The following is a 25,846-nucleotide window of genomic DNA, read 5'->3' on the forward strand; positions in this document are numbered from 1 at the left end:
TTAAGGCGCCCCCTGCTGGCCGCTAGAGAGGACGCAGGTTTAAGGCGCCCCCTGCTGGCTGCTAGAGAGGACGCAGGTTTAAGGCGCCCCCTGCTGGCTGCTAGAGAGGACGCAGGTTTAAGGCTCTTCCGCACTGGCTTCACTCGTGAGAGTCGGAGGTTGCCGCTTACTCCAGCAGAGCAGACGTCCAGAGTCATCCAGGTCATAGTGATCCAAGGAGGGTTTAATCAAGGGAAACTGGACTTGGCTGAAGACACTCTAAGACATTTTGCCCCTTATCCAAAAGGCGTCTTCAGTTCCATCTTCAACCAGGCTCCAGCTGCTCTTGACTTTCACCCACCTTGGACAGCAGAGCAGAGTTATATAAAAGCTGATGGTTCAATACAGCTAATAAGCTATAACAGCTTCGTCCATTTTGTTCCCTCAATGGTCAGCATGCTGAGATGATTTTCTGCTCGAGGTCACCGAAGTCAAAGAGAAAGAGACGCTGATCGTGGCGATTCCATTGAATTGATTGAATAGATTTTTCTCACAAACTGTTTCGCGTCAACAGGCCATTCAAGCTGCGATTATGGCATGTGGGAGTTACTGTTACCAGTTCTGACTGGTAAATGGTGCTCATATACACATCCATGTTGCATTTACGGATGGGAAAAGTGGACTGTCACGAAAGCTCGCATATATCTCACCACACACTTAAAGGAGACCTATTATACTGCATTTCCAGTCCTATATAGTTCTGTGACTCTTGTATGGCAGCTTTGCATGATTTAATTTTCTATCTTATACTGACTCTTCATGCAGGCCTTCACTTCAGCCTCTGTCTGAAACAAGCTGTAGATGCTCCTGTCTCTTTAAGCCCCCCCTCCAAAGCCCACTGTCTTCTGATTGGCCGTTGTCTTATGTGTTTACCAGGGATGGGCTTGCATGTTCATTTGTGGGCGTGGCCAGCATTCTCTGCCTGGAGCAAATGACCATATATGGAAATCCAGCCCAGAATGACATCACACCGAGCCGTTAGTAGAAAAAACTGTTTACAACAGAGCGTTCAGAACAGGGAGATATTTGGATTTCTTTTAAATACTTAACCTCATTATATGAAGCTTTGGCCGTGTTTAACAGGAATATCCGACATTGTAACATTATAGAAATGCCAGCAAATATGAAAAAGCATAATAGGTCCCTTTAATAACATAATATGGAAGCACCTGGAGAAAAAAAAGGACCCCTCACATCAGTCATTTGATGCAATTAAACCCATATTTAAAGGACGTAGAGTTGGATTGTCAATGCACAATATTTTTAACCCTCACACGGCCAACGCTGCAATAATACAAACGTCCTGAGATGTCCAGTGATCCCATTTCTACCATCCATCCCACATGAGGTGAACGAGGCACGCCGTTCCCTCTGACATGCAGGAACATTATGTGAAAAGCTGTGGAACTCTCGGTTTGGATGTTGAACAGGTGAAAACGTTATAAACCTGATGAGAACACGAGTTCGAAATGGAAACTATAAAACTTTCCTTTGGAGAGAAAAATAGACAGCCGGGGAGCGAACAAACGGCGATGCAGGACGTGATGTGTTCGTGGTCGTGCTGCTGAGGTCGGATCACTGATAACGAGTGTAACAGCTCACATCAAAGAGCTGCTGTAGGCCATCCCACAATGCACCGGGAGGCCCATTACAGCCAGGAGCCACCCTGTAACCTCTTCTCTTTGATGAGGAGGCGGCGTGGGGATCAAAGGAAGCGCGTCCTTTGTGCTGCCTCGTACGTTACGAGCTGCTGTTCTGATATTTACTGCGTCTATTGAGCAAAAACTAAAAAGGATCTTTTGCTGCTTTGTCAGCCGTCAGGTCTGATGCTGTTCTCGACGCTCTGAGGGAAAGGTTCTTATGTAAGACTAAATCACAGCGCGGAGCTGCGGCACAGACGAGCCTCTGTGATGTTGATTCAGTGCTATTATGTCTTATTATGACAGAAGAGTCTGTGCTGGCCTCTGTGGGTTTGGTCTATTGTACTGTGCAACGTGAAGTGCAGCGCCTGCAGCAAACACTAGGTGGCATCGCAGCAAGGTTTTAAGCCTGGGTGTAGTTACTCTTTAAAGAATCTATATTTTTATAATAATAATGTATGAAACGATATGTGAAAACAGTGTGACAATGTGAAAGGAGACCCTGGTAGTTAACATCAGGTATGTGGTGATATTTACCCGCAATCAGATTTTCATGGAAGTCAGCTTGAGATAAAGTTTTCAACAAGCGTGAACCTGAAAAGTGAAGCCAGTGCTGAAGCACCTTAAACCTGCGTCCTCTCCAGCAGCCAGCAGGGGGCGACTCCAGCGGCTGCAGAAAGAAGTGTGATTGTATAGAAGTCTGTGAGAAAATGTTTCTACTTGTCAGCTGATTTATTCCCTCAGTAAACACTTTCCTGATGAGTTTATGGTCTCAGTCGCTAGTTTCAAGTCTTCTTCAACACAGCATGATGTTCATTTAGTAAATTATGGTCCCATTTAGAGGAACAGAGACCAGGAAGCAGGGGAGGCTTTAGGGCGGGGCTACAAGCTGACTGACAAGCCAGCGACCTGTCAATCAAGATAGAGGCGACTCGTATCCGCTGCTCTGCTTACATTTAACCAGCGCCGCTGAAAATTCTGCTGTTCATTTTTCAGGTAAGTAGGCTACTTTTTTTTTTAAGCCTGTTTGTCACTGGCTAAAATTAATATCACTGTTAACGTGATGCACCTTGCTAACAAAGCTAGCTAGCTGCACCCTCTCACCCAAATATGGTCACGTCTGGTTCCAATAAAACAAGATAGCGACGGCCAAAATGTCAAACTCGAGCCCACAAACCAAACTGGTGACGTCACAGCGGCCACGCCCCCTCATACAGTCTACCAGCTCACAGAGTTAATGTTAATTAGCGAGCTAGCTACAGCTGATTAAAAACCTGCGTTCGAGGTTGACAACATTTAGCACCGCTAAGAGTTTGTATCTTCAAACCTGGAGCTGTAATCTGAAATGTTTGTGTTCTCCAGAAGCAACAAACACTTTATCATATGAGAGTACTCACCAGCTGGGGTACGAACTCCTCTGAAGCTGTGGTCAGGTTCACTGCAAACACATGATCCCTGAAGAGTTCAAAGCACAGAGTCAGCGCTCAGCATGCAAATTCACCCCGGAGAAGATTAAATAGATTAGAATAAATCTGCTGTTCCATGTGTGTGGAGGCTTAATCTATTCCTACTGCACTTAGTCATTTTAGTAAGTTTCCCAGAATGCCTCCTAACAACCCGAAGAAGAAGGGATGAGCTTCATTACAGGCAGAGCAAGAGGACGGACTGACAAACGTAGCTGATCTTCAGTTAAAATAACCTCCCAGAAAAACACAAAAACCACTGGGAAGTGTATTTACAGCCCTTAAACTGAAGTGAGAAGGAAGTCCTAATGATGGATTTCAAGGGACTCGAGAGTTTTCTTGCACCATTTAGTTAATATTTCTCACAATTTGCTAAACAAGACCTGTAGCTTCACTGAATTATTGTCTATTTTGTGCTACTTTGATGTGTTTATGTCTCTACAATGGATTTCTGTGTGATTGCTGAACATTAAATGGCAGCTCTAGACAGAAAGCCCCGCCTTCCTGATGCAGGCAGACTAAACCTAAAACCTCTGGATGAGATGTCAGTGTGTGTGTGTGTGTGTTTACTGACCTGGCAGCGATGTACAACATGTGGTTGATGCGTAACAACCTCTGAAAGTCCAGGCCCAGGCGCGCTGTGTCGTTGTCCTGAAGCAAACTCTGGAAACCTGGAAACTGTTTTGACTCTGCAGAGAGAGAGACAGCACAGGAGACAGGAGGAAAAATAAAACGATTTCTAACAAATCGAGGTTCCTTTTCAGGGATCTGGTTGTTTGCGCTTGTCCGTCTTACTTCTGTACTACAGCTCCCATCATGCTTTGAGCGCTGCATACAGTTCAACCATGAAAATATGTCCTTCTAATCCATCCAACAGAAAGTTAAATGTTCAAAACAAACATTGAAGGTAAAGGGAACTCACTGGGAATTAACGCATTTCTGGATGTTAGTAGATTTGTCACCTTTATTACTAAACACAGAGTTCAGTTTAAAACCTCTTCACATCCCTGTAACATTCAGGCAAAACGCCTCTTCAGGCAGATCCACAGTAAACTGAATCTAGTTCTTGACCCATCTGGAGCATCTTTCTTGTTTTGGGCTTCTCTGAAAGAAACTCTGTAACTGATTAATATCAGTTTAAACACACTGGAACTGATTAATATCAGTTTAAACACACTGAAACTGATAGATTGAAAATGTTTGCTAACAAATGCCTGCAGATAGCTACAGCTGGGAAACACTGCAGGGCCGCAGCAGAAATCTTTACCTAGAACAAGTTTAAACTTCACACCAACACCATGAAAAATGTCTGCTGTCCGCAGGTTTTTCTGAGCGTCTGTCTCAGCGTGTTTTTTCTAAATCAGCCCCGCCCCCTGGCGGCGGGCGGCGGCTGCTGCGTCGCTCCGTATCAGCAGGCAGCTCCACGCAGACGTGTGTTTCTGCTGGTAGATCATGAACTTCCTCCTTAAAGCTGGATGTCGTTATTTGCAGAATCTTATTGGCTACAGGAAGCGCCAGTCATCGGCTCTATTGGCTCGGCCTACCCGGGAAATAACGGGGGCCGGCCCTTCCTCACAGCGCCGGCTCTCGTTGGCCGCTGTAGGCTGTGAAAGGGACACGTGAGCTCCTATTGGCTCGGATCAGCCGTCAGCGGAAAGGTCAGAGTTCAGCCGCTAATCTGAATACAAGCTGTCGTAGCTGTTTACATTCAGATCAGAGTTATTCCGGTTATAAAGACAAACGAGCCGCGTCTGCCGGTGAATCTGAAGCGGTGCGGCAGCCGTCCCTGAGGATTTACTGATGGAATCATGTGGATTGGATCGTCTGGACCTTTGACAACGTTTCTGTTGGATTATAATCGCTGGCTGGATTAAGTTACTGTGAGGCTTCACAGGGGAGTCGCCTCACTTTTGATGTCCCGGCTGGTCTGACAGAGGCGCCGATTGGACCCGCTGTGGAGAGCGTATCTTGAAATGGTTTGCGCTGGTCGAGTCACGAGGACTTAATTTCAGACGGTGGATCGTATGAGCATGAAGTTAAAACAGCAGCTGTGTGCACAGAGCCAGAGCTGCAGGCCGCTGGGAGGAGGTTAAATCAAGAGACATCTGGATGATGTCTTGTGAAACTTCAGAAATACTACGAAAGGGGACTGTATTTGCTTTATAACACCCAGCGCCTCCTCTCAGATAAACTCGTTCAGGTAAACTCAGCAGCCGATTGGCTGACAGAGTGAGATCTTACCCAGGTGAGCCATCAGGTCCTCGGTGGTGACGACTTCAGTCTGAGCCGGAAGTTTGGCCTGAAAACACCAACACAAAGAGTTACTACAAAGTACTAACATCAACGCATACTTCCAAAAGTAAAAGTACTTCCGGAGCCTTCAGCGTCACAGCCCCCCCCCCTCTGGATCTCATCCCCACAGAGATCCGAAATGTCTGGACATAAATTAGGGATGCAAACTAGTCATTTAAGTTAATTACGAGATGTTTCTTTTGCATTTTAATGCTCAAATTAAATGCTTAGTAATTATCCAGAGATCCTGTATGCAGGGTACACACAGGGAGTAAAATTCACCTTTTCAACATATTTTAAGACTGCGGCGCCACTTTGAGCTGTAACCGATTAAATCAGCCGAACACCTTTAAAAGGGACATTTTTTAGTTTTTAAAAGGAATGTAAATATATTTATAAGATATTTATTGCCTATATGTCATCAGGTTGTAACGCCACCTAAAGACTGAGGCATTCACAACTTTCTCTGGTCCTGTACGGGCCAACAGTTCTCTATGTGAAGGTCAGATTTCCTGTGAAAAGCAGCTGTCTTACATAAACTATGACGTTTACGTACGCAACATTACAGCAAATCATGTGAAACACAGTGTGATTTTGTGTTTTAGTTGGTTTAAACTAGATAACAACACGAAGAGCAGAGAGCTGTCTGTGGGAGAAAAGCAAGCCGCTGTCAAGCTGAGGAAAGAAGGAAAATGGACCAGAGCCGTTGGACAAACATTGAGCACAACAATGTGGACAACAGGTCGGCCGAGGAAAACAACAGCAGCTGATGACAGAAATATGGTGAGAAGGACACTCGGTCGGAAACTAGCAGTGACACTTGCGCCGCGCTTTGCGCCGGCTGCATGAGCGGCCCCGTGTGTTTTTACCTTCCAGCGGAGAAAGAGCGTGTTCATGATGGCCAGCAGGGGGCAGGGTCCGTTCTCACTCTGAGTGATGATGGGCGTCTTCTTCTCCTTCCAGGTGATCCACTTCACCAGGTAATACGCCGGCATGGACGGCCCGGCCTCCGAAACAGCGGCGGCAGCAGGAGGAGCGGCGGGAGGAGGAGCAGCAGCGCCACCTGTGGACAAGAGGACAGTCACACAGAGATACAGAGCAGTGGAGGAGGAAGTATCCTTTACTGCAGTGAAAGTACTAATACCACACAGTAAAAATACTACATCAGGAAAATGTATCTTTCTTACTAATAACACCAGTGATGAGCTCAGAAAACCACACAAGTAAAGAGGAACACTGAGAGGATAATGTGATCTTGGTCACTCGATCGACGTCCGAGTGTCCCTGAATGCAACACGGACGTTTTTAAAATTGTGGGGTTTTCTTTTTTTGTGACGTAGCAAATGTGTTTTACTGAGCGCAAATGAAACCTGCTTTGACTGCAGGATTGTTTTGAGGATCTCAACATATTTTCCAGCCCAAAATAATGAGACGTTATTTTTATAATCCCAGGAAAAGAAAACAACAAACAGCAGGTCGTTAACCGCACGTCCTCGCGTCTTCAGAAGCACCACGATCAGCCAGAATCGGTTTTTCTTTCTCCTTCCTGTAATTTTCTCATTTAATCACCCTGATTCTGTGATTCAGCTCTGTGGAAACACTCCGCCCTGCTCGCCACCGTCTGCTCCTCTTGCTTCAGACCAATCAGGTACGAGCCTGGACACGTTAGGAGAAATGAGTCAGCGGTGCTCGTAAAGACGAGTCACGGCTGAATTACAGTAAATAGAACTCCGGAGCTTTGTTAAACAGATTTTGGAGTTTGAGCTGCTGTTTTGTTTTGTCACAATTTACTCAGCGTTTCCCACACAGTGATTTATCAATGCCGACCAGGATGGTCTCCTGACCCCGGGCACCAAAGTTGACTCCAATATGCCCATAGGTGGCGCCATTATTGCAGATCAAAGACATAAAAAAAGAAAAAATCCCATTGACTTACATGCATTTTATATCTCCACAGCCACAAGTCCGACTGACACCAAATTTGCCAATTGAATGGCATTTTGAACCAAAGGACATTTTGCCTCATAACTAAGCGCCACTACATCGCACATGCATAAACTTACTTTTAGAAACTGCTGATTCGGATGGTATAAGACACGCCTCTTTTTCCTTTCACTAAATCGCAAAGACTGAACAACCTATTTTAATTAAACTCCTCCCAAACCACAAGTCCGATCGGCACCAAACGTGGCGCGGACCATCTCCGGACCAAGCTGATAAAAAATCAGAGCTCCCCGGATTGATCCGCAAAAAACTGTTCGATTTATAAGCTAACAAATGTTTACGCCGAACGCTAAAAACAGGAAGTGATGCTGCATCCTAGCTCAGGGATGGCCGATGTACACCAAACTTGGGGAACTTATGTGGCAAACCCTCCCGAGGGCCTGTATGAAATGTGGTGTCAATCGGCCTCTAGGTGGCGCTGTTAATCGTATATCAAATAACACTCCCATAGACATTCATTCATTTTATATCTCCGTAACCGCAAGTCCCTTTTATTTCAAACTCTGGTCGTTTATTCACCGCGGGCCCCCGAAGCCACGGCGGGGTGCTCGGACCCCGCTTACAACTGCTTGCAGTTCTAATATTAGCTTGTTGTTGTAGATGAAATATATATTTGGTAGTCCTATGTTCAATTATCCTTTTGACACCACATTATTTAGCTTGACTGCAGCCTTTAAGGTTCTTTCTGCCTCAAAATGACTTGATTTCATTCATGTGGGTTATATATTTCACCCCCTGCTTAACAGATGACGGCAGCATTTCTATCCTCCTATCTTAAATTATCCATCTCAGGTCAGTTCAGTTATTTGACACAAAGTGTTACATTTATTCATTTATCTGACCATTGCTATTTATGTCAGAGGTCGCACGCCTCTGGAGCAACGAGGGGTTAAGTCTCTTGCTCAGGGACGCAGTGGGGGATTGAACCCGGGTTTTTCACACCAAAGACATGCGTCTTATCCACTGCGCCATCGCCACCCTCGTGTTAGAAAAGGAGCTGTGTATATGTACGTATCAATTAAACTACTGGACATATCATTTGTTACCAACCTCTCCAGTGGAAAGACCGTTACTGTTAACTGAATGTTTTGAAAGACGTCACCTTGGACTCAGACGTTGTTTGTTTAATCACAGAAATAATCTGCAGATTAACAGAGAAATGAAAATAAACAGCAGCTGCAGACTGAATCACAACAGCAGGAAACACAAAGTGGATCAGAGTTCATCACGACGAGTTACAGTTCATATGAACGACACTTCACTCCTTTAATCTAACACTGCAGTCTGTCGTACTGCACTGCTCACAGTACTTTAACGCAACTCTTTAATAATGTACATATTCATACTCTGCATACGTACCCAACGCAGTGCATTCCTGACATTTATTCAGCGACTCTATATGTTTTTAATATACTCACATGTGCTGTATAATATCTGGACCCCACTGCACATCCTATGGCTGGCTTGGCTTATTATTTTTTTATTAAGATGTTTATTGTGTTGAGAAAAAAGATTTTACTTAATTTTCCTCGTGCATATTTGTTGACAAAGATTGTAAGTCGCTTTGGATAAAAGCTTCAGCTAAATGAATAAATGTAAATAATTGTTTTGAATGTTCTGCCTCAGATTTGTGAAGAGTTTGACCATAAAGACGAGTTTAAAGCACAATTAACCATCAGGTTTCTTCAACTTTTACTCGGGAGCAGAAATCAGTCTTTAAAAATAACGATTTGATATTTATCGTGATAATTATCAAAAGATATGAAACTTTTTATCGTGATAACATTTTTGGCCCTAAGCTCACGAGGATATAAAACTTCGAAAGTACTCCAGAAGTTGCTGCACAGCTGATTAGAATTAATCGATCGGCTTATCGATTAATCGAGTATTCAAGTATTTCAGCTCCACAAACTGTCCGTGCAGGTGAAAAACAAACGGTTCTGTTTCTGCTCTGAGTGTCTTTAAGGTCCAAGAACTATAAACATGCAGAACATCAGTCCTTCTGTCTTTAAAACCAACAAATACAAACATTTAGAAAAACACAAGTTCGGTTTAAATGTTGCTGTCAGAGAGATTCAATAGTTAAATAAAGTGTCTGCTGATTCTTCACTAGGGCTGAAACGAATAACTCGTTGCTTAAGCTTGATTTATACTCCTTTGTAGGGTCTCCAGGCGTAGCTACACCGCAGGCTACGCCCGTAGCTACGACATTTATACTTGTGCGTCGGTGTCCCCGTCATTCTGCGATTACGCCCCCAAACGCTAGTCGGCAGCAGCGCTACAGCGTCCACTGTGTTGACTTTTGCCGGCCGAGCAGGCTAACTTCCAGTTTAGCGCTCCGCTAACGTGAATGAGGAGTAAAATTGTAAACATGCTGGTGTAGCCTTTTCAAATGTTACAGAGGTAATGGATCACCGTCTGATAGCGAAACGAGTCATTTCACTCGGGTTGTGACGGTCAAATATATCGATCCACCGTGTTACAGCCGCCGTTTTGGCTGCTAGTAAAAGTTAAAGTAAAAGGCGTCGCCTCGATGTGTAGTTACATTTTTGAGGAGGTGCACGTCAGGCGACGGCAGAAGTATAAACTGCACTTTAGTTTAAACCTGATAACTACAAACAGCGCACTGTTGCACACGGACGATTATTACTGTCGCACAAAGCGCCCAAGCTGCGGACACGTGAGGACGATGTGATCTGACGGTGAGGACAACAAAGTGGAGGAGGAGACAGGAAGTGTCCAAAGTCCGGGATCATTTGAAGCCAACAGGAAACAGCAGCGCTGTAAAACAGAACTGCTGTTCTCCGACTGGTCAGTCTGTGAGTTTGGGATGTAACGCTACACTGCTGATCCCGGTACCGGGGGCGCCGAGCATCCGATAACTCGATGAATCGCTGGAATAATCTGTAGAACACTCGATTACTAAAATAATCTTTAGCTGCAGCCCCAGTCTGCACCATCGAGGACAAATATGAGGTACTTGTACTTTCCTTGAGTACCTCTGTTTTATGTAACTTTATACTTTTACTGCACTGCATGTGTCTGACAATGAAAACCCCGTATCTCCAGGTGGTACTGACAACCTGCAGGAGGAAGAGTTCCTCCTCCTCCTCCTCCTCCTCCTGCAGATGAATAAACTCTTTAAACCTCCTCAGATCAGCTGGAACAGGCTGTTCTTCTGACTGTGTGAGATACCAGGTTCTCACAGGACACACGGTGATCTTATAGACCATGATGCATTGCTGCAGATTAAACTACCCAACAGGACATAAAGAACATCAGGTGGAGAACATTTTACTGCAACGTGAGTACTTGTACTGTGACAATACACACTTTTACTTCAGATGGTCGAACAGATACTTTGAACTGTGACCACGTCTGCTGTGAGGTGCGAGGACGTCTCACCGGCAGCTTCCAGCGTCTCCTCGTCCTTCAGACTCGGGACCTCGGTGGACGGCGAGCAGCCCTCCGCGCCCAGAGCGGAGTAGGACGAGGAGAGGCCGTCGTCCACGTCCAGGGAGGTTCCCGCGGCCGTGACCCCGTCTGACAGCTCCAGGCTCGGGATGGAGAAGGACGCGGAGTCCGTGGACTCCCGCTGGTCGTCCGAGCCGCCCGCCGTCGCCACAGAGGAGCTCTCCTCCAGGTCCAGATCTGCAGACACATCAGAGGTCAGAGAGTCCTGCAGACACCAAACACCAGTAACACCCGCCTCCAACAGGTGAATCACACTTTGGCCCGCAGCCAATCACATCCCAGAACAACAACGGCTGACTGAAGGCGTGTGCACAAAGCTGCAGAGCGTGAACTTCCTGAATGTTAACCAGCCGGAACCAGTGACACAGCAGCGACAGGAGCTTCAGTTACTAAACCATCTGCAGTTATTTACCTGGTCTAACGTTCACTGTAACAGCAGCAGGACTCCATGTCCCAGCATAGAGCGAGAGAGGCGTTCTGTCCACAGCTGGACGTAGCTGCTGCCATTATTGTGTCACAGTGTAAGACGCAGAGAACACGGTCGTCTGCTGTAAACTCTGTGCGAGCAGCAAAAAGCTTTCTGCATCTGATTTAATGAAGCGTCTGCAGAAGCGGCAACGTGAAACGTAGAGAAAGAAAGTCACTGATGCTTGTCGGGAGAGAGCGGCGTTAACGTTTTCTAACTGCTCTTATAATAAACAGGCTACATGTGCAGAAAAACAGCTGTTTAAAAGTCGAGATTTACTGGCTTTATTTTTTCTTTTCAGCCGGCGGCGTTAAGAAACATTAAGAACAATAAGATATTAGTTAAAGTAGTGTTTCCCATAATTAGCCTATAACTTGGATAATTATCAACGCTGACAGTCACGTGTTGATTTGTTGATTTTTTTATTAGGCGCATTTAAAATCATATTTGATTGAGGAGCATGTATTCGTGCCGCACCTCCTCGCTCGCTCCTTTTTTCTCTCTCTCTCATGAACACAGCTGCTCTAACTGTCCAAAGTTAGAATAACACCCAAAAAGACCGGTACTTTAAGGGGGCGGGGCTCGCCTCGCGGTGCATCTCTGATTGGTCGAGTAGAGGCTGCTCACTTAAAGTTGAACAGTTCGGGCGTTTTGCTGCTGCTGCTCGTCTCTTTTCCACCTCTCCAATAAATCACAACCAACTCCCAGATAACTCGCACAAGCCTCGCTGATGGCGGCCTCTGATCGTACGTCTGCATTATATTTAGAGCCGGCGTGCAGCGGTGTGTTTACAGCTAACAGCTGATGGAGTTCAGCTCAACACTGGCTCTGGAGTTGCTGTTTTCATCAGGGAGCCGAAGTCGCTCTCCTCGTTCTTTTGAGAACTTGGTGGTTTTATCCAGTTTGTTATGAACTCGAATCGTGTTTTTTCTTCATTATTGTTTTTTTATTATATTCTCATTAAATCTGATGACGTAACTAGATAACGATGCCCGTCCGTCGCTCTGTATGGAGTGCGTCAGAGTAAGATCACCGTCCGCTGGTTAGTTTGCCTGTGGCCCGCACTACGAAGGGAGTTCAACCTGGTGACAAACTCTGACCGCTACACTGGAGTTAAACGGTACGACGGTGGATCGGATGTTGGTCGGTTGAGTCGGTGTTAACTTCACTGCAGCCGCAGTGGAAGAAGCTGCTCGGAGCAGTTTAGAGATGATTAGGTGTAGTGCGGGTTGATCAGGAAGTTACACCTGAAGTTACCTGGATAAGCCGGTTACCGCGCTTCGTAGTATCGGCCTTTAGACCGCGGTGGAAACAAACGAGCGACAGGCTGAAGAGCTATTTGTCCTGCACGTGCTCACCGCTGGGGAGACCGGGCTTCTCTGATCCACTACCCTGGTTACAGAAACTTTGTGGAGGGGGAGCGTGTCCAAAGGTTCTGGACGAACTCCAGAAGTTAACTTTTCCTTTGTGCGATTTCACCTTTCAAAAGTTAGTCTCGCCTCAAACGGTGTCGCTTGTCGTTTGAAGTGAGATTAACTTTGTTGATCCTGGACCTGGTCTGGCCTCTTACCTGGTTCTCCTCCTCTGCCCTGTCCCCCTTCAGTCTTGATGTGCCTTAACAGAGCGGACAGAGTGTCTTCTTCTATGGTGACGGTAGTTACCGTCCCGTTTTCAGACGACAGCGACGACTCCGGGGGCGTGGCCTCCTCCTTCAGGACTTCGACAGGAAGAGGACTGTCGGCGTCTCCGTTGCTTCTCGCGGCCTCGGCTCCGACGTCCAACCCCGGCCCCTCCGGCGCCGCGGTTAGGATCAGTTCTTTGGAGATGCTTTCTGCGGGAAGAGACGGTTCCTCTTTGTGGCGTTCGATCAGCAGATCTGCAGCCGGCTGCGAGCTGGACTCCGCCATGGCCGACAGATGGATCAGTCGACGCTGAAGAGACAAGGCCCGGCGGCTTCTCAGAACAAACACTTACTCCTTATTTACACAAACTACACGTGAAAATAAATCAGCGAACTGAGGAAACGCTGATTCAGGATGGAGTTGTGGCGGCGGCGGCAGGCAGCAGCTGAGGCTCCAACATGGCCGCCAGGGGAACCTCAATGATCTCTTGTCTTTTCAGCACAGGTTTCAGGTTTCAGGTTCAACAAATCAAACGCACCTTTCTATCTGACACTGAACATGGCGTATAGTTTCAGCCCCTCAACATGACGCAAATACCAACTGAAAAAAGATTCTTCTTCTTCTTTTTCTTCTCCACCAGCGGACAGGAAGTCGTAACCACCTGTCAGATAAAGTCTTCGCTGTCCGTCAGCAGGAGCGACAGGGACGGAGGACTTTGTCTTCTCTCATCAGACTTCCTGTCAGACCTGAGGACACAGAAACAAGACGTCTGTCAGAGGACACCTGAGATTAACCAGTTGAAGCTGTTAAAGTTTCCTGATTTTAGAACCTCTAGTCCAGAAACACTACATTTCCCACAATGCACCCATTACCGGCTCGCCTCTTCTAGATCTCCTACTTTATTGATGCTTGTATGTTGTTCCTCAAATGCAAGTCGCTTTGGATAAAAGCTGAGCAGGAAAGCTTGTTTCTTTTGGCTGTTAATTAGCCGCATGCATCACTGCCTACATTTAAAACTAAATATCTTCGGGACCAGAACACAACCTGACAGAAAGTCAAACTAAACCACCTGAGGTACAGACCCGGGTCTACCACCTCTAGAACAATTCATACTTTTCAGTCACGTGACATGCGGCTCACACCGGACTCCCCCGTAGAGACGCCGCAAAAGCCGTTAAATTTCACGTGGGTCACTTCTTTGTCCTCCAAGGGAGCGTTTTCATTGGAGTGCGAGGGAACATGAAAACTAGGAATAACCAGGACTGGGCATCGGGAACAGGCGCCCGTTAAAAAGACCCGGGTCGGCACAGTGCAACACCTGTGACACACTAATCTCTACAGGAGGAAGCACGACGAATGCTAACATCTTACGCCTGCCTGGAGTGTGCTGATTTTTAGATGCATCGCGATGCCGATTCTGAACAGATAAAAACGATTCACTAGAGGTTAACGTGATGCTGACAGAATGAAAAAGGCGGATCTCTGAAATGAGAAAGTGCAGCTCCGTTTAAAACCTCTGATTACTAAAAAGGAACACAGCAATCTCCCCCGGAGGAGGAGGAAGAAGAAGAACTAGTAATTAAGGCTGGGCAACAAAACAATAATGATAATTATCGCATTCTAATTTTCTTCAATAACAACATAACAAACGGTCAATAAATTTTTGATTTAATTCATCTGAATCACTTAATTTTTCTACTGAATTATTTATTTTGTTGAGGAAATGGAGCTGAAAAAAGATTTATTAATCCCATTTGTTGAAAATAGATTTTATCAGAATCATTTTGAATGTTCTTCTGTTTGTCACGTTCTGACCGTAAAGACAAGTTTAACGACGCAATTAACCATCTGATCTCTTCCACTTTTCACCTAGAAGCAAAAATCTGAAACAATGATTTCACATTTATCGTGATAATTATTGATATCGAACGGAGCCTTTTCAAAAAAGGTTTTCGCTCGCTTGAGGTGACGCTCACATGTGCTGAGCAAAGAGGAGGATGCAGATCAGGGCAGGAAGCCTTCATCAGCTGTTCTGCTGAATGATGCGTTCACCTCTTTAAGGTCCTTCTCAGATCCTTCGCTCTGCACGCTGATCAAACGGGATTATCGCCGCGTATTTCCGCTGAATCTCAATGAATGCTGATTCTACTGAGTGTAATAAAATATTAACGACTCTAAACGTTAATAGAATAAATACTTCGAATCATTTATCACCATTGATGAACCCCACGAAGGACATTATAGCGTTTAAAAGCATCATCTGGAGGTGCGTGCAGAACTCTGCAGAACACCGGAGACATGGCTGGTAGCTTGAAACACATTCCTGAGGACCCCTCTCTGTTCCTCTCAGATCAGGGGCCCTCAGGTTCATGTGACTGGTTTTGTTTCTGGTTTGGAACCCAGACATCTTGTTTATTACAGCTACGTGTAACGTCAACAACAGACGTAACGACGCTCACCATAGCCTGGTTTATTCGCTCCAAACCAGCTGATGGAAACGCACAGATTTCGCAAACTCTTTTTTTTTCTTCCTTCTTTTTTGCGACCTTTCAAAGGTGCGTTTATAATTCGCATGACAGCTGGATGGAAACTTGGCTACAAGCCCTTTTACATGTCTAACTAGAGTACCTACAGTAATAAATGCCCCCCCCCCCCAAAAAAAATGTACTAGAAAGAATGAAAATGTCACTTGGATGTTTTGGAATAGTCACTCGTACTAATAAACTAATAAACACTAGTCTCTAAATAATAAATACTAGTTAAATAGAAATAGTTACTAGTAACTAATTAATAGGTGGTATCTGACCTGCATAGATTTTAATGACAAAAATGTGCAATTAGTTGTTTTACTAGTAAAAACGTATTAGTCGCTTTTTGATCTTTTCGAGTTAAGGAATAAATGTTATTTTACAGTTGTAAGACTGCTGCCGTCAGGTGACCTCGCCACACCTTTAACTGAAGTCACGCCACAGCTGGAAGGATCCACGTTCACTTTTTACGGTATTTCTATGAGAAAATATCTGCTGACTCCAGCTATGAGAGCCAGAGTTCACCAGACTGAGAAGTGTGTCAGCAAACAGCTCAGAGAGTCATGAGTCAGCCGAACAAGTCCGACAAGAAACCGCAGGAGGAGCTGGACGCGGAGCCACTCTCGGTACAGATGTTTCAAGGGAAAACCTGGTCCCGTAGCTGTACTTCTTCCTGCCGACGCCGAGCCTGGACCCTGACGGATCAGCATTAAGCAGCTTTCTGCCGCGGCACAACAACTCCCTGAGCTAGCAAGCACGACGCTAGCGCTCCCAGCTAACTTAGCCAAGTTAGCTCCACAAACACACAACCCCGCTGCCAGACACACGTCACTGACCTCCTCACTCACACCAGAACCAACAGCGGGTTTAATGAGATGCGACTTACCGAGTCCGGGTCCGGGTCTGTGATCTGCGCTGACGCTGCTGAGTAAACGAGCATGCTAGCTGTTTACGTTCCTCTCCGCCACCAACAGCAGAGTCACAGGCCACGCCCACACCAAGCACGGAGCTGACGTCACATCCTGTTAACTTTAAAACCCTGGTTTAGCAGTTAGCCATCTAGCTGGCGTTCAAGTTTTTGTTGGGAGAAAAATTACGTATTTTATAAGATAAAATAGAGACTTATCCTCTGCCGGTGCATCACAGAAGTGTAACACGAACAAACAAAGTATAAAACCGGAGCTGAGTTAACGGAGACGTTCGTGTCTACGTTTGCTTGGCTAAAGAGTTAGCTGACACATAGCTAGCCTCACTGTGTTCGGTAATAAACACGCGAAACTCCATTTCAAATATCGCATTTTAAAAATAGTTCGTTTTCCAGCGTAATTAAACAAATCCAAGAGCCTTACTTTTGATATTGTCCTCGTTTTGTGACACTGATAAATTCGGCGTAAATGTGATATTCAGACAATACCTTAAATTATTCCCTACTTTTTTGCACGTTTAGTCAGTTCATTCGTTGTTCTTGCCGTGCCCGACAGCAAGTTGTTATTAAAGGAATATTTAACAGGTAGACGAGTTATTTTTGTCAAATAACTTGCCGAATAGAAATATGACACCAAAGGTTTAAGAAAATAAAGTAATTCAAGCCATTATTTCTTCGAGCATACGCTAATAATTAAGGCAACAAGAACGACAAGTAATCTGAATTGAGTTTGGCGTCGCTTCAAGACATTTATATCAGAAGAGTTTTATTATCCGATAAGATTAATTTATACTTTAAGGTACTTAATATGAAGAGCAAAAAGCTATTTCAGGGGAGAAATACAGTTTACATGAGATGGATAAAACTTTTACCTTCTGGCTGCGCCCTCACCGTCTCGGGTGTTAGATTGGTTGTACGGGGTAACTTTGAGGGGCGGTGCGCTCAGTTCCGACGATAAATCAGATTCTTGTTTACAGGCTGATAAAGGATGTTTGTTAAAAGTAGCTCCCCGATGTTAAGACTCTGGATGGGGGACGATATGAACTGAGATGGACCGAAGGAGCGGAGTTTTCCGCTGGAGTCAACGGTAGTCCCCGCTCACCCGGGAAACGCTGTATTTTAAAACACTGCCTCTTTTTTTTGTGCGCACAGGGACAGTGATTTTAACCCACGTGCTGAGTTTTATTATACATAAATATTATTTAACTTTGCTCCTCGTTGACTGGGATCACACTTAACTTCATATAATGCAGAAAAATACAGAGAAAAGCTTTAAAAAAAAAAAAAACATTGTTGATTTTATTTAAGTGGTTTGTTCGAGTGTTGAATAATATAGTGATAAACTGCGGTAAATTCCACAGAAAATTCCGTCTGAGGGGAGTTTCCCTTAGAAGAGGGCGTATATACAGCCTCAAAGGTTTTATTTTGATAGGTCAGAGAGGAAGGGTTTTAAATGTGATTTGACAGACAGTGGTGCTACTGTGCTCAGATCAGCAGTCAGCTGAGAATCTGCTGGTTGACTGACTGCGAGAGGAAGTCAGAGACAAACAAACAAACAAACAAACAGTATGGATGACTTCCTGATGTCGAGCAGCGCTGCAGCAAAGGTGAGAGAGAAGAAGTTGTTTTCTTTCTCCTGTTCAACACCAAGCTGTGTTTGAGTGTGTGTGCGTGCGTGTAGGTGTGTTTTGCATGCAGGACATAAATAGACTGACATTTCTAATTGAATGACGCGCACACATATTCACACTTTGTCACAGTGCATGAATATGAAATCTGACACTTGTTTGCTCTGTGTTTGTTAGTGTGTGTGTTTAAAGGTTTGGCTTTCCAGATCAACAACATCATGTTTTACATTAAAGATGAGGAATAATAATATGATGAGAGGAGATATAATAGTACAACATTTTACTGCTTTAATACTTGAGTATTTTTACAGTGTGGTATTTTTACTATTACTGCAGTAGCACTGAGCACCTCCTTAAAGGTCCAGTCTCTTTCAGTTTTAACTCTGGATTATGGAACAAGCAACAGACCCTGATCAGAGCTCAGACAGCTGCTGCAGACGTAGATGTCCAATCAGGTGTCTGAGTGTGAAAATCATTTTGTGTTTACCTGAAACCTGCAGTCAGCTGAGGACACACAGGCTGGGAAGCAAATATTTACAAACAGGCAGACAGAGAGACAGACAGTGAAGCAGAATCCTTCAACAACTCTGTGAGGAGAGTTTTTATGAACAGCGTTTCATTTCAAAAGATGTGAAGAGTTTGGCGGTCAGTTTGACTCTTTCATTCACTGTGTCACAAACGTCCAGAGTTTTAAATGCGTCAGCTGCCTCGGTCTGCACGTGCTCAGTGAACTTCAGACCTGCAGCCGACCGTCCGGACGATAATCAAATATTTGGATTTGATGTGTGACAGCAAACATGAGAGGCGCTGTACAGGCGCTGTTATCACGTTTTATGCAAGAATGAATCTGTGGAAAATATCTACTTGTGATATTTCTGACCAAAATTGCAACTTTTATTTAAATTTAAATATTTTTCTTTAATTCAAACCTCAGACGTCTGCTACATAAAAAATTTTTTTATATAAAAATGATTACTTATCCATGTTTAATTGGTATTTACATTAGAAGAAGAAGCAGCATGCCGGGGTCTCTCTGGAAGGTACAGCAGAGTGTCATCAGCATAACAGCGATACAGGACAGTATCAGGGTCGGAGGGATCAGCCACAATCTTTTCCTGCTCGCCTCAGAGTCCTGGAGGGATGATAGATCCAGAATGAATGATCCGCTGCAGTGGCAGCAGCGTACCAGATGGTGATGGAGGAGGTGAGGATGGACTCAACAGCCCCTTTTCCACCGCTGGTACCAGCTCAACTCGCATCTACTCGACTCGCCATCCTCCGTTTTCCATTGCAGATAGTATTCCTGCGACCCACACAAACACGAGCTGTCTCTGGATTTAAGTTAAAACATTTCAACATTACTCTGAATGTAAAGACAGAAAAGCAGTACAAGGATCTTACAGCTGTGTTTTCCTCGGCCATTGTTGCTGGAGTCGTCTAGTTAGCCGGCTCGTTAGCTTCCCGCGCTGAAATTTATGGAGCTTAAACTCCAAAAACATTTATCAACTATCACTTTTCATAAAACTGCCAATATTCAAAATCTACACTGTAAATTTTATCACCTCAAAACTTCACAGGATGAATAGTTATAGATGATGGATGGATGTTACAGCAAATATGTTTCAGTAGGAACTGATTATTGAAAAAGACCTTCACAGTATACTTTATAATGCAGTTGTTGTTAGACTTGTGACTGACTGTGGTGTCTCACCTCCCCGTCAGACCAGTTTCCAAGGCAAAAAAAAAGTCCACATTGTCCTGGGCAGTGAGTCATGTGACCTAGACTCTGTGGTGTCGTCGTTGGCGATGGCCTACTTCCTGTCAAGGGTGAGTCAAAACAGACTGATGAAGACTTTTCATACGAGTCGTTGGGTGTTACCAAGTTCGGACTTGGCAAGTACAGACAAGAACGCAGATTGAGAAACACATGTTGCTTAGATGTCTCCCATTGGACCAAAGTGATGGACAGACAGTGGGACATCACCAACATCTGTCTCTTTGTCTCAGACGTCCGGTCCTCCAGGGGGTTCTCTGGTTCTTCCGGTTCTCAATGTTCCACGATTGCAGTTCCACCTGCGAGCCGAAGTCCTCCTGCTGCTGAGGGAGGCCGGCGTCGCCCCTGAGACCCTGGTGTTCAGAGATGAGGTGGACCTGGCCCGTCTCCATGGCGACAGGAGGCTGGCACTGACGCTGGTGGACCACCATGTCCTGCCGAGGTCTGTAATATCAAAACATCTTAATTGTGACATGAAACATTCTGATGCCCTACCAGCCAATTCTGTGAATGATTTCCTGTCCTTCAGTACCTACAGCTGCCTGGAGGGGGCAGTAGTAGAAGTAATCGACCACCAGCAGTTAGAGACGACGACCTCCTTCTCCTGTCCTGCCACCATAGAGGTGGTGGCATCGTGCACTACCTTGGTAACGGGCCGGATTCTGTCCAGAGCACCCGAGATCCTGGACAGACAACTGGCTCTGCTGCTGTATGGTGAGACACAAAATGTGCCTCCTGTGTGTCCTCACTGCAGGTGTGAGTCTCTCTCCTTTTTGCCCTCCCTACAGGTGTGAATGTGTCTCCTGTGTCCTCTCTGGAGGTGTGAATGTGTCTTGTGAATGTGTCTCATGTGTGTCCTCCCTGCAGGTGCGAATATCTCCTGTGTGTCCTCCCTGCAGGTGTGAATGTGTCTTGTGTGTCCTCCCTACAGGTGCGAATCTGTATCCTCTGTGTCCTCCCTACAGGTTTGAATCTGTCTCCTGTGTCCTCCCTGGAGGTGTGAATGTGTCTCCTGTGTGTCCTCCCTGGAGGTGTGAATGTCTCCCCGTGTGTGATCCCTGCAGGTGTGAATGTGTCTCCTGTGTGTCCTCCCTGCAGGTGTGAATGTCTCCTGTGTGTCCTCCCTGCAGGTGTGAATGTCTCCTGTGTGTCCTCCCTGCAGGTGTGAATGTCTCCTGTGTGTCATCCCTACAGGTGCGAATCTGTCTACTGTGTGTCCTCCCTGAAGGTGTAAGTTTGTCCTGTGTGTCCTCCCTGCAGGTGTGAATGTGTCCTGTGTGTCCTCCCTACAGGTGCGATTCTGTCTCCTGTGTGTCCTTCCTAATGTGTCTCCTATGTGTCCTCCCTGCAGGTATGAATGTGTCCTGTGTGTCCTCCCTGCAGGTGTGATGGTGGTGGACAGTGCAAATCTGTCTCCTCAGGTCGGTAAAGGGACGATCAAAGACAGTCAGATGGTCCTACTGCTTCAGACACAGTTTCCTGATCTGCCACACAGAGGCGCTCTTCACACCTCCCTGCACACAGCAAAGTTTGACCTGTCAGGTATACGGCAACAACCAAATCAGACAATTTAGATGTTGTTCATGATGGAAAGATCACAATGATCATTTTAGAAGCTGCCAACATAACATCATTGATCGTTACCATGTGTTTCAGTGGTTGAGGACGTACTCAGATCCTTTACTTCAGAAAAAGTACTAATACCACACTGTAACTCTCTGACAAGCAAAAATCCTGCATTGAAAATTCAGTTAAAATATGTGAGTTTAATCAGGAAAATGTTACTGTGTGTGTGTGTCAGGTCTCTCCACAGAGCAGATCCTCCTGAAGGACATGAGGACGGTTTACGGTGGCGGCATCAGAGTGGCTGTCAGCAACGTCTACACAAGTCTGGATGTAAAAAAAATAGCTCGTTAATATTAATAAGCTAATGTTCTGAGTTTTTGGTCATAAAATGATGAACTGGAATGATTAAATTCTCTTGACCCATAAAATCAAACTTGTAGTTTATATATAAAAACCTGTTCTCGTCTAGGGCGTCACATATGGACGTTTTTTATTGCCCCACGATCAAGTGAGCAATGTCTGTTAGACTTTCAAAATAAAAGCACTGGTTAATGTTGTGAAACTTTGCAGTTGGGTTAGTTTGTTCAAGTTGCAAGGTTGTTAATTTTTCATTATACAACACAGAGATGTATAACAAAAAGTTTGTAGTCCTTCATGCTACACACACAGAATGTAATTTAAATAATTAAGTGTGTATTAAAATATGGGAAAATAAAACAGTACATAAGAGTTATTTATATACATACCGTAAAACTTAATAGCCAAACAGCCGCATTTTGACAAATAAACGCAGGTCTCCATTAAACGCCTGTGGCCTGCACTACGAAGGGAGTTCATCCTACTCAGAGTTAACTCAGGGTTATCAGGCAAACTCTGACCGCCTACACTGGACAACGGTACTACAAAGGTGGATCAGATGTTGGTCAGTTGAATCGGTGTTAACTTATTGGAGTTGGGGCGTGTTCGCATAAAAGGGGCGTGTTTTTACACAACGGCACATGCTCCGTATTTCTCCAGAGGAACGCACGTTGGTAGTGTCGGGACATTATGTAAAAACACGTTAACGGCTAAATCTAATATCGTGGCGGCCGACAAAGTCGACAATTTTTTTTTATCATAAGTAACTTCTACTTATTTTTTTTAATATAATATAAAATAACCGTTTATCCTGTGTCAGTTACTGTACAGATTAACTAACCCTGAACCAGCAGGGGGCGCCACAGACTCTGTGTAGAACAATGCGTAGAACAGGCCAGCAGTGCATGCTGGGAGTTGTAGTTCAGCCACTATGTTGTCTCTGCCTGCAGTCGTTCCTGCGCAGGGAGAATCTGCAGCAGCAGCTCTGTGACTTCTGCCGCTCGCACCGGCTGGACGCTGTGGTCGCCATGATGATCTCCTTCAACGACCAATCGGACGAGCCCATCAGGCAGCTGGCGGTCTACAGCTCCAGCTCGCAGTACAGGCAGGAGGTAGGTGTGGTGGTTGGAATTAAGACTTTTAAATGAGAATTAGGATTAAAAGATTTAAAATGGGATTACAGTTGATATAAAAACTTTTTGGATCAGGACTGGGATTAAGATTAGGATCATGATTTTAATTGGGATTGAGATTAAGATTGGGGTAAAGACTGGGATTTGGTTGGTAGTTGAACTGTAGATAACAATCAGGATTATGATTGAGATTAGGATTAGATACAGAATAAAATGCATTATCATGATAAAATTAAAGCCAGGGATTAAGATTTAGGGTTAGATTTTCAATAGGATTGGGATTTATTTTAGAATCAACTATGGGTGAGAATTACCTTTTAAATTAACATGACTAGAATTAATATCAGGATTAAGATTTGGAAAAAATAATTTCAAGGCTGGACATTTATTTTGTAAGAAGAGTCAACATCTGTGATTAAGATTAGGATTAGAACAATATTAATAGTATTGGGATCAGAATTAAGATTAGAGTAAAGGCTTACATCAGGTCAGCAATGGGACTGGAGTTGATTTTTAAAAAAGGATCAGGGTCGGGGCTGGGATTAAGATTAAAATTAAATCTATCTTTTTATTACTATTGGGAGCAGGATTAAGATTAGGGTTAAAATTTAGATTAGTTTGGCAATGGGATTGGAATTGGTTTTAGAAAAAGGATCAGAGACATTTTAGGATTAGAATCAAGATTAGGATTAGGTTGATGACCAGGATTGGGATGATTAGATTAGATTGGGATTATCTGAGATTGAGAATTTATTTTAGATTTAACATTAGAATCAGGATTATAACTTGGATTAATATAAAATTTGGGATGCAGATTAGATTAAAGGTGAGGACCTGGTTCAGGACTAGATATTAAATCCTCATCACTGCGATGACTCAGATGTTTGTGTTTGCGTCCTCTGCCCCACCTCCAGATTAGCCACGCCCTCGTGAACAACCAGAGCCCCGCCCCCTGCCTTTCTCCTGTCACCAGCCCATATAAGGACATCCTGGCTTATCACCAAGGCAACGCTCTGGCCTCTCGCAGAAAACTCCTTCCTGTCCTCACACACTTCCTGTCTCACTGGTGGCAGAGAGAGGTGCATTGTGGGGCAGATGGCGGGGAGGTGTTGGAGGACCAACTCGACCAATCGGAGGTGATGGTCTCTGACACCGACCTCGCCGACGACCTCCTGCCTCACGGTTACTCCATGTCTCGTCACCACCGGCGGCGGCTCCAGATGGGAGCAGAGGATTATGGGAACGTGGAGGAGGATCACTGCGGCAGGACGACGCCGCCGGCGCCGATGAACAGTTTGGTGGACGGCTGCCCGCTAGACGGCGGCTTCAACCAGGAAGCTTTACTGGAGAAGTTCAACAGGATGGGAGGCGTGGAGGAGGAGCAGAGAGGGAGTGGGCGGTAGAGAGGAGGAGGAGGAACATGGCGGACTCCTTCGCTCTTAGTGACTCTTAGGCTAAAAATAATAATCTAAACCGCAGACGTGTGACGAGACCGTAACACTATCTTTAAGAAATCTTCGCTGTAGAATTATATGAAAACTTTGAGCATGAAACAGTTAATTTCCTGCATTCTTGTGACTTTTTCTGCACTAATTATGTTTTTATTTATGTAAAGGAAACTTAAAAATTCAAACTTGCTGTTCTCAGATCTGTTTCTCCTGTCGAACTTGTTTAACATCGTCCCTGCTGAGTCCTGGTTCAGTCTTCCCTCCTCTTTGTGTCTTTGTTTGGGGAAGTAACCTGTTTGATTTTCACCTCAGTGAGAAATTATTTAGTTTGAATTCAGTGATAAACTCCTGGACTTTAATAGCTCCTGTGTTTCAGCAGATTTTCAAAACTTTCTGCACGTTCAGAATCTCTCCCACAGATCTGTGTTCTCTGAACTCGTTCAGGTTTCCCCTTCAGACCGTCTGACAGACGCAGTTTGGGACTGATGTGTTGCTGAAACCGAAAGTAACTGAAAACGCTTGTGATCAGGCAGAAATCTCGCCACAAATCCACACGTTAACTTCAGCAGCTCACACTCCCAAACAGAGCAAAGCTGCTTCACTTTTCAGATGTTATATTTTAAAACTCTACCGGCTACGTCACCACTCGGCCACAAGCTGGCGGTTCACTTGATCACAGCGTACGCCGGCGTCGCATCAGCTGGGCGGAGTTGATTCACACCGCAAGTCGATGTCATTGGTTATTAACAGTGTTGGGGTCGAGAACCTCCTCACATGTTATTTAGTTACAAAATTAAAGTAACTGTAATATAATTTAAACACACTAATGCAACAGTGTGCACTTCTGTACGACGTATATCTGTATCTGACTAATCCCACATGTGTTTAGAGGTGCAAACATCGCCGGCCCATTTGTTGCATTTCACACACTTAAACCACGTCTCCTTTGGAATACTGCATGAAAATGGCTCCACGTAGATGAAGCCAAAAGAGATGTCAGCATCTTATGTCCAAGTCCTCAGCTGTACTTCTGATTAATTTGTTCTTTAACTTCACCTGCCTGACTGACTTTAACATTATGTCAGGTGGTGTTCTGATATTTTCTCTCTTCCTTCCTTGCAAATACAAATTGATTACAAGCTTATTTGTCTACTACCCTTGTTGCCTAACTGTAATAATAACTGTATGATGTAGAGTGTGTTTGTATCTACTAACACACTCTACATACCTACAGACCGTATAAACTCTGTCATGAATTCAGTCTTGTCCAGGCGTACGGCTGCTGCTGTAAACTACAGAGTATAATAATCTATTTACAGTATCATTTAATACTGCTGTCAGAGGTAACTACACAATTTCACATAGTGTTTTGAGCACGTTCCATGTGTTTATTTGTACTGGGGCAACTAATCACATGTGACGACTTGCCCCAAAGTCACTGAGACAACTTGCCCCAAACTGACATGTGTGCTAATGTTGGCTAAATC

General features: G+C 44.8%; 2 protein-coding genes across 7 annotated transcripts in view; one reads left to right on the plus strand and one right to left on the minus strand.

Moving 5' to 3' along the window:
• mindy1 (MINDY lysine 48 deubiquitinase 1) overlaps window positions 1–19,280 on the minus strand; it is a 29,462-nt gene extending 10,182 nt beyond the window's left edge. The window contains exons 1-6 of one of the 4 annotated variants that reach the window (XM_046058829.1): window positions 17,326–17,525; window positions 16,415–16,557; window positions 12,949–13,746; window positions 10,844–11,089; window positions 6,304–6,497; window positions 5,384–5,441 (exon numbers count right to left, since the gene is read on the minus strand). In XM_046058829.1, coding sequence (XP_045914785.1) covers window positions 5,384–5,441; window positions 6,304–6,497; window positions 10,844–11,089; window positions 12,949–13,285 — 835 coding nt within the window. In that variant the 5' untranslated portion in view covers window positions 13,286–13,746; window positions 16,415–16,557; window positions 17,326–17,525. Of the gene's footprint in view, window positions 1–5,383; window positions 5,442–6,303; window positions 6,498–10,843; window positions 11,090–12,948; window positions 13,747–15,949; window positions 15,974–16,414; window positions 16,558–17,325; window positions 17,526–19,082 lie in introns of those variants that run through there. The other 3 variants (XM_046058830.1, XM_046058831.1, XM_046058832.1) reach the window with 3 other exon arrangements.
• LOC123976569 (exopolyphosphatase PRUNE1-like) lies at window positions 16,084–24,557 on the plus strand. Of its 3 annotated transcripts, XM_046058849.1 has the most exons (9): window positions 16,085–18,060; window positions 19,088–19,285; window positions 19,804–19,908; window positions 20,089–20,297; window positions 20,385–20,569; window positions 21,239–21,397; window positions 21,657–21,751; window positions 22,729–22,890; window positions 23,826–24,557. In XM_046058849.1, exons 2-9 carry the CDS (start codon window positions 19,271–19,273, stop codon window positions 24,312–24,314), a joined length of 1,419 nt encoding a protein of 472 aa, XP_045914805.1. In that variant the 5' UTR covers window positions 16,085–18,060; window positions 19,088–19,270; the 3' UTR covers window positions 24,315–24,557. The 3 variants fall into 3 exon arrangements, with proteins under 3 accessions (XP_045914804.1, XP_045914805.1, XP_045914806.1); XM_046058848.1 differs by lacking the exon at window positions 19,088–19,285 and having other exon boundaries at window positions 16,084–18,060; XM_046058850.1 differs by lacking the exon at window positions 16,085–18,060 and having other exon boundaries at window positions 18,147–19,285.
• Window positions 24,558–25,846: the final 1,289 nt, after the last annotated feature.

This window comes from Micropterus dolomieu, linkage group LG09, assembly GCF_021292245.1.
Source record: "Micropterus dolomieu isolate WLL.071019.BEF.003 ecotype Adirondacks linkage group LG09, ASM2129224v1, whole genome shotgun sequence".
Classification (NCBI taxonomy): domain Eukaryota; kingdom Metazoa; phylum Chordata; class Actinopteri; order Centrarchiformes; family Centrarchidae; genus Micropterus; species Micropterus dolomieu.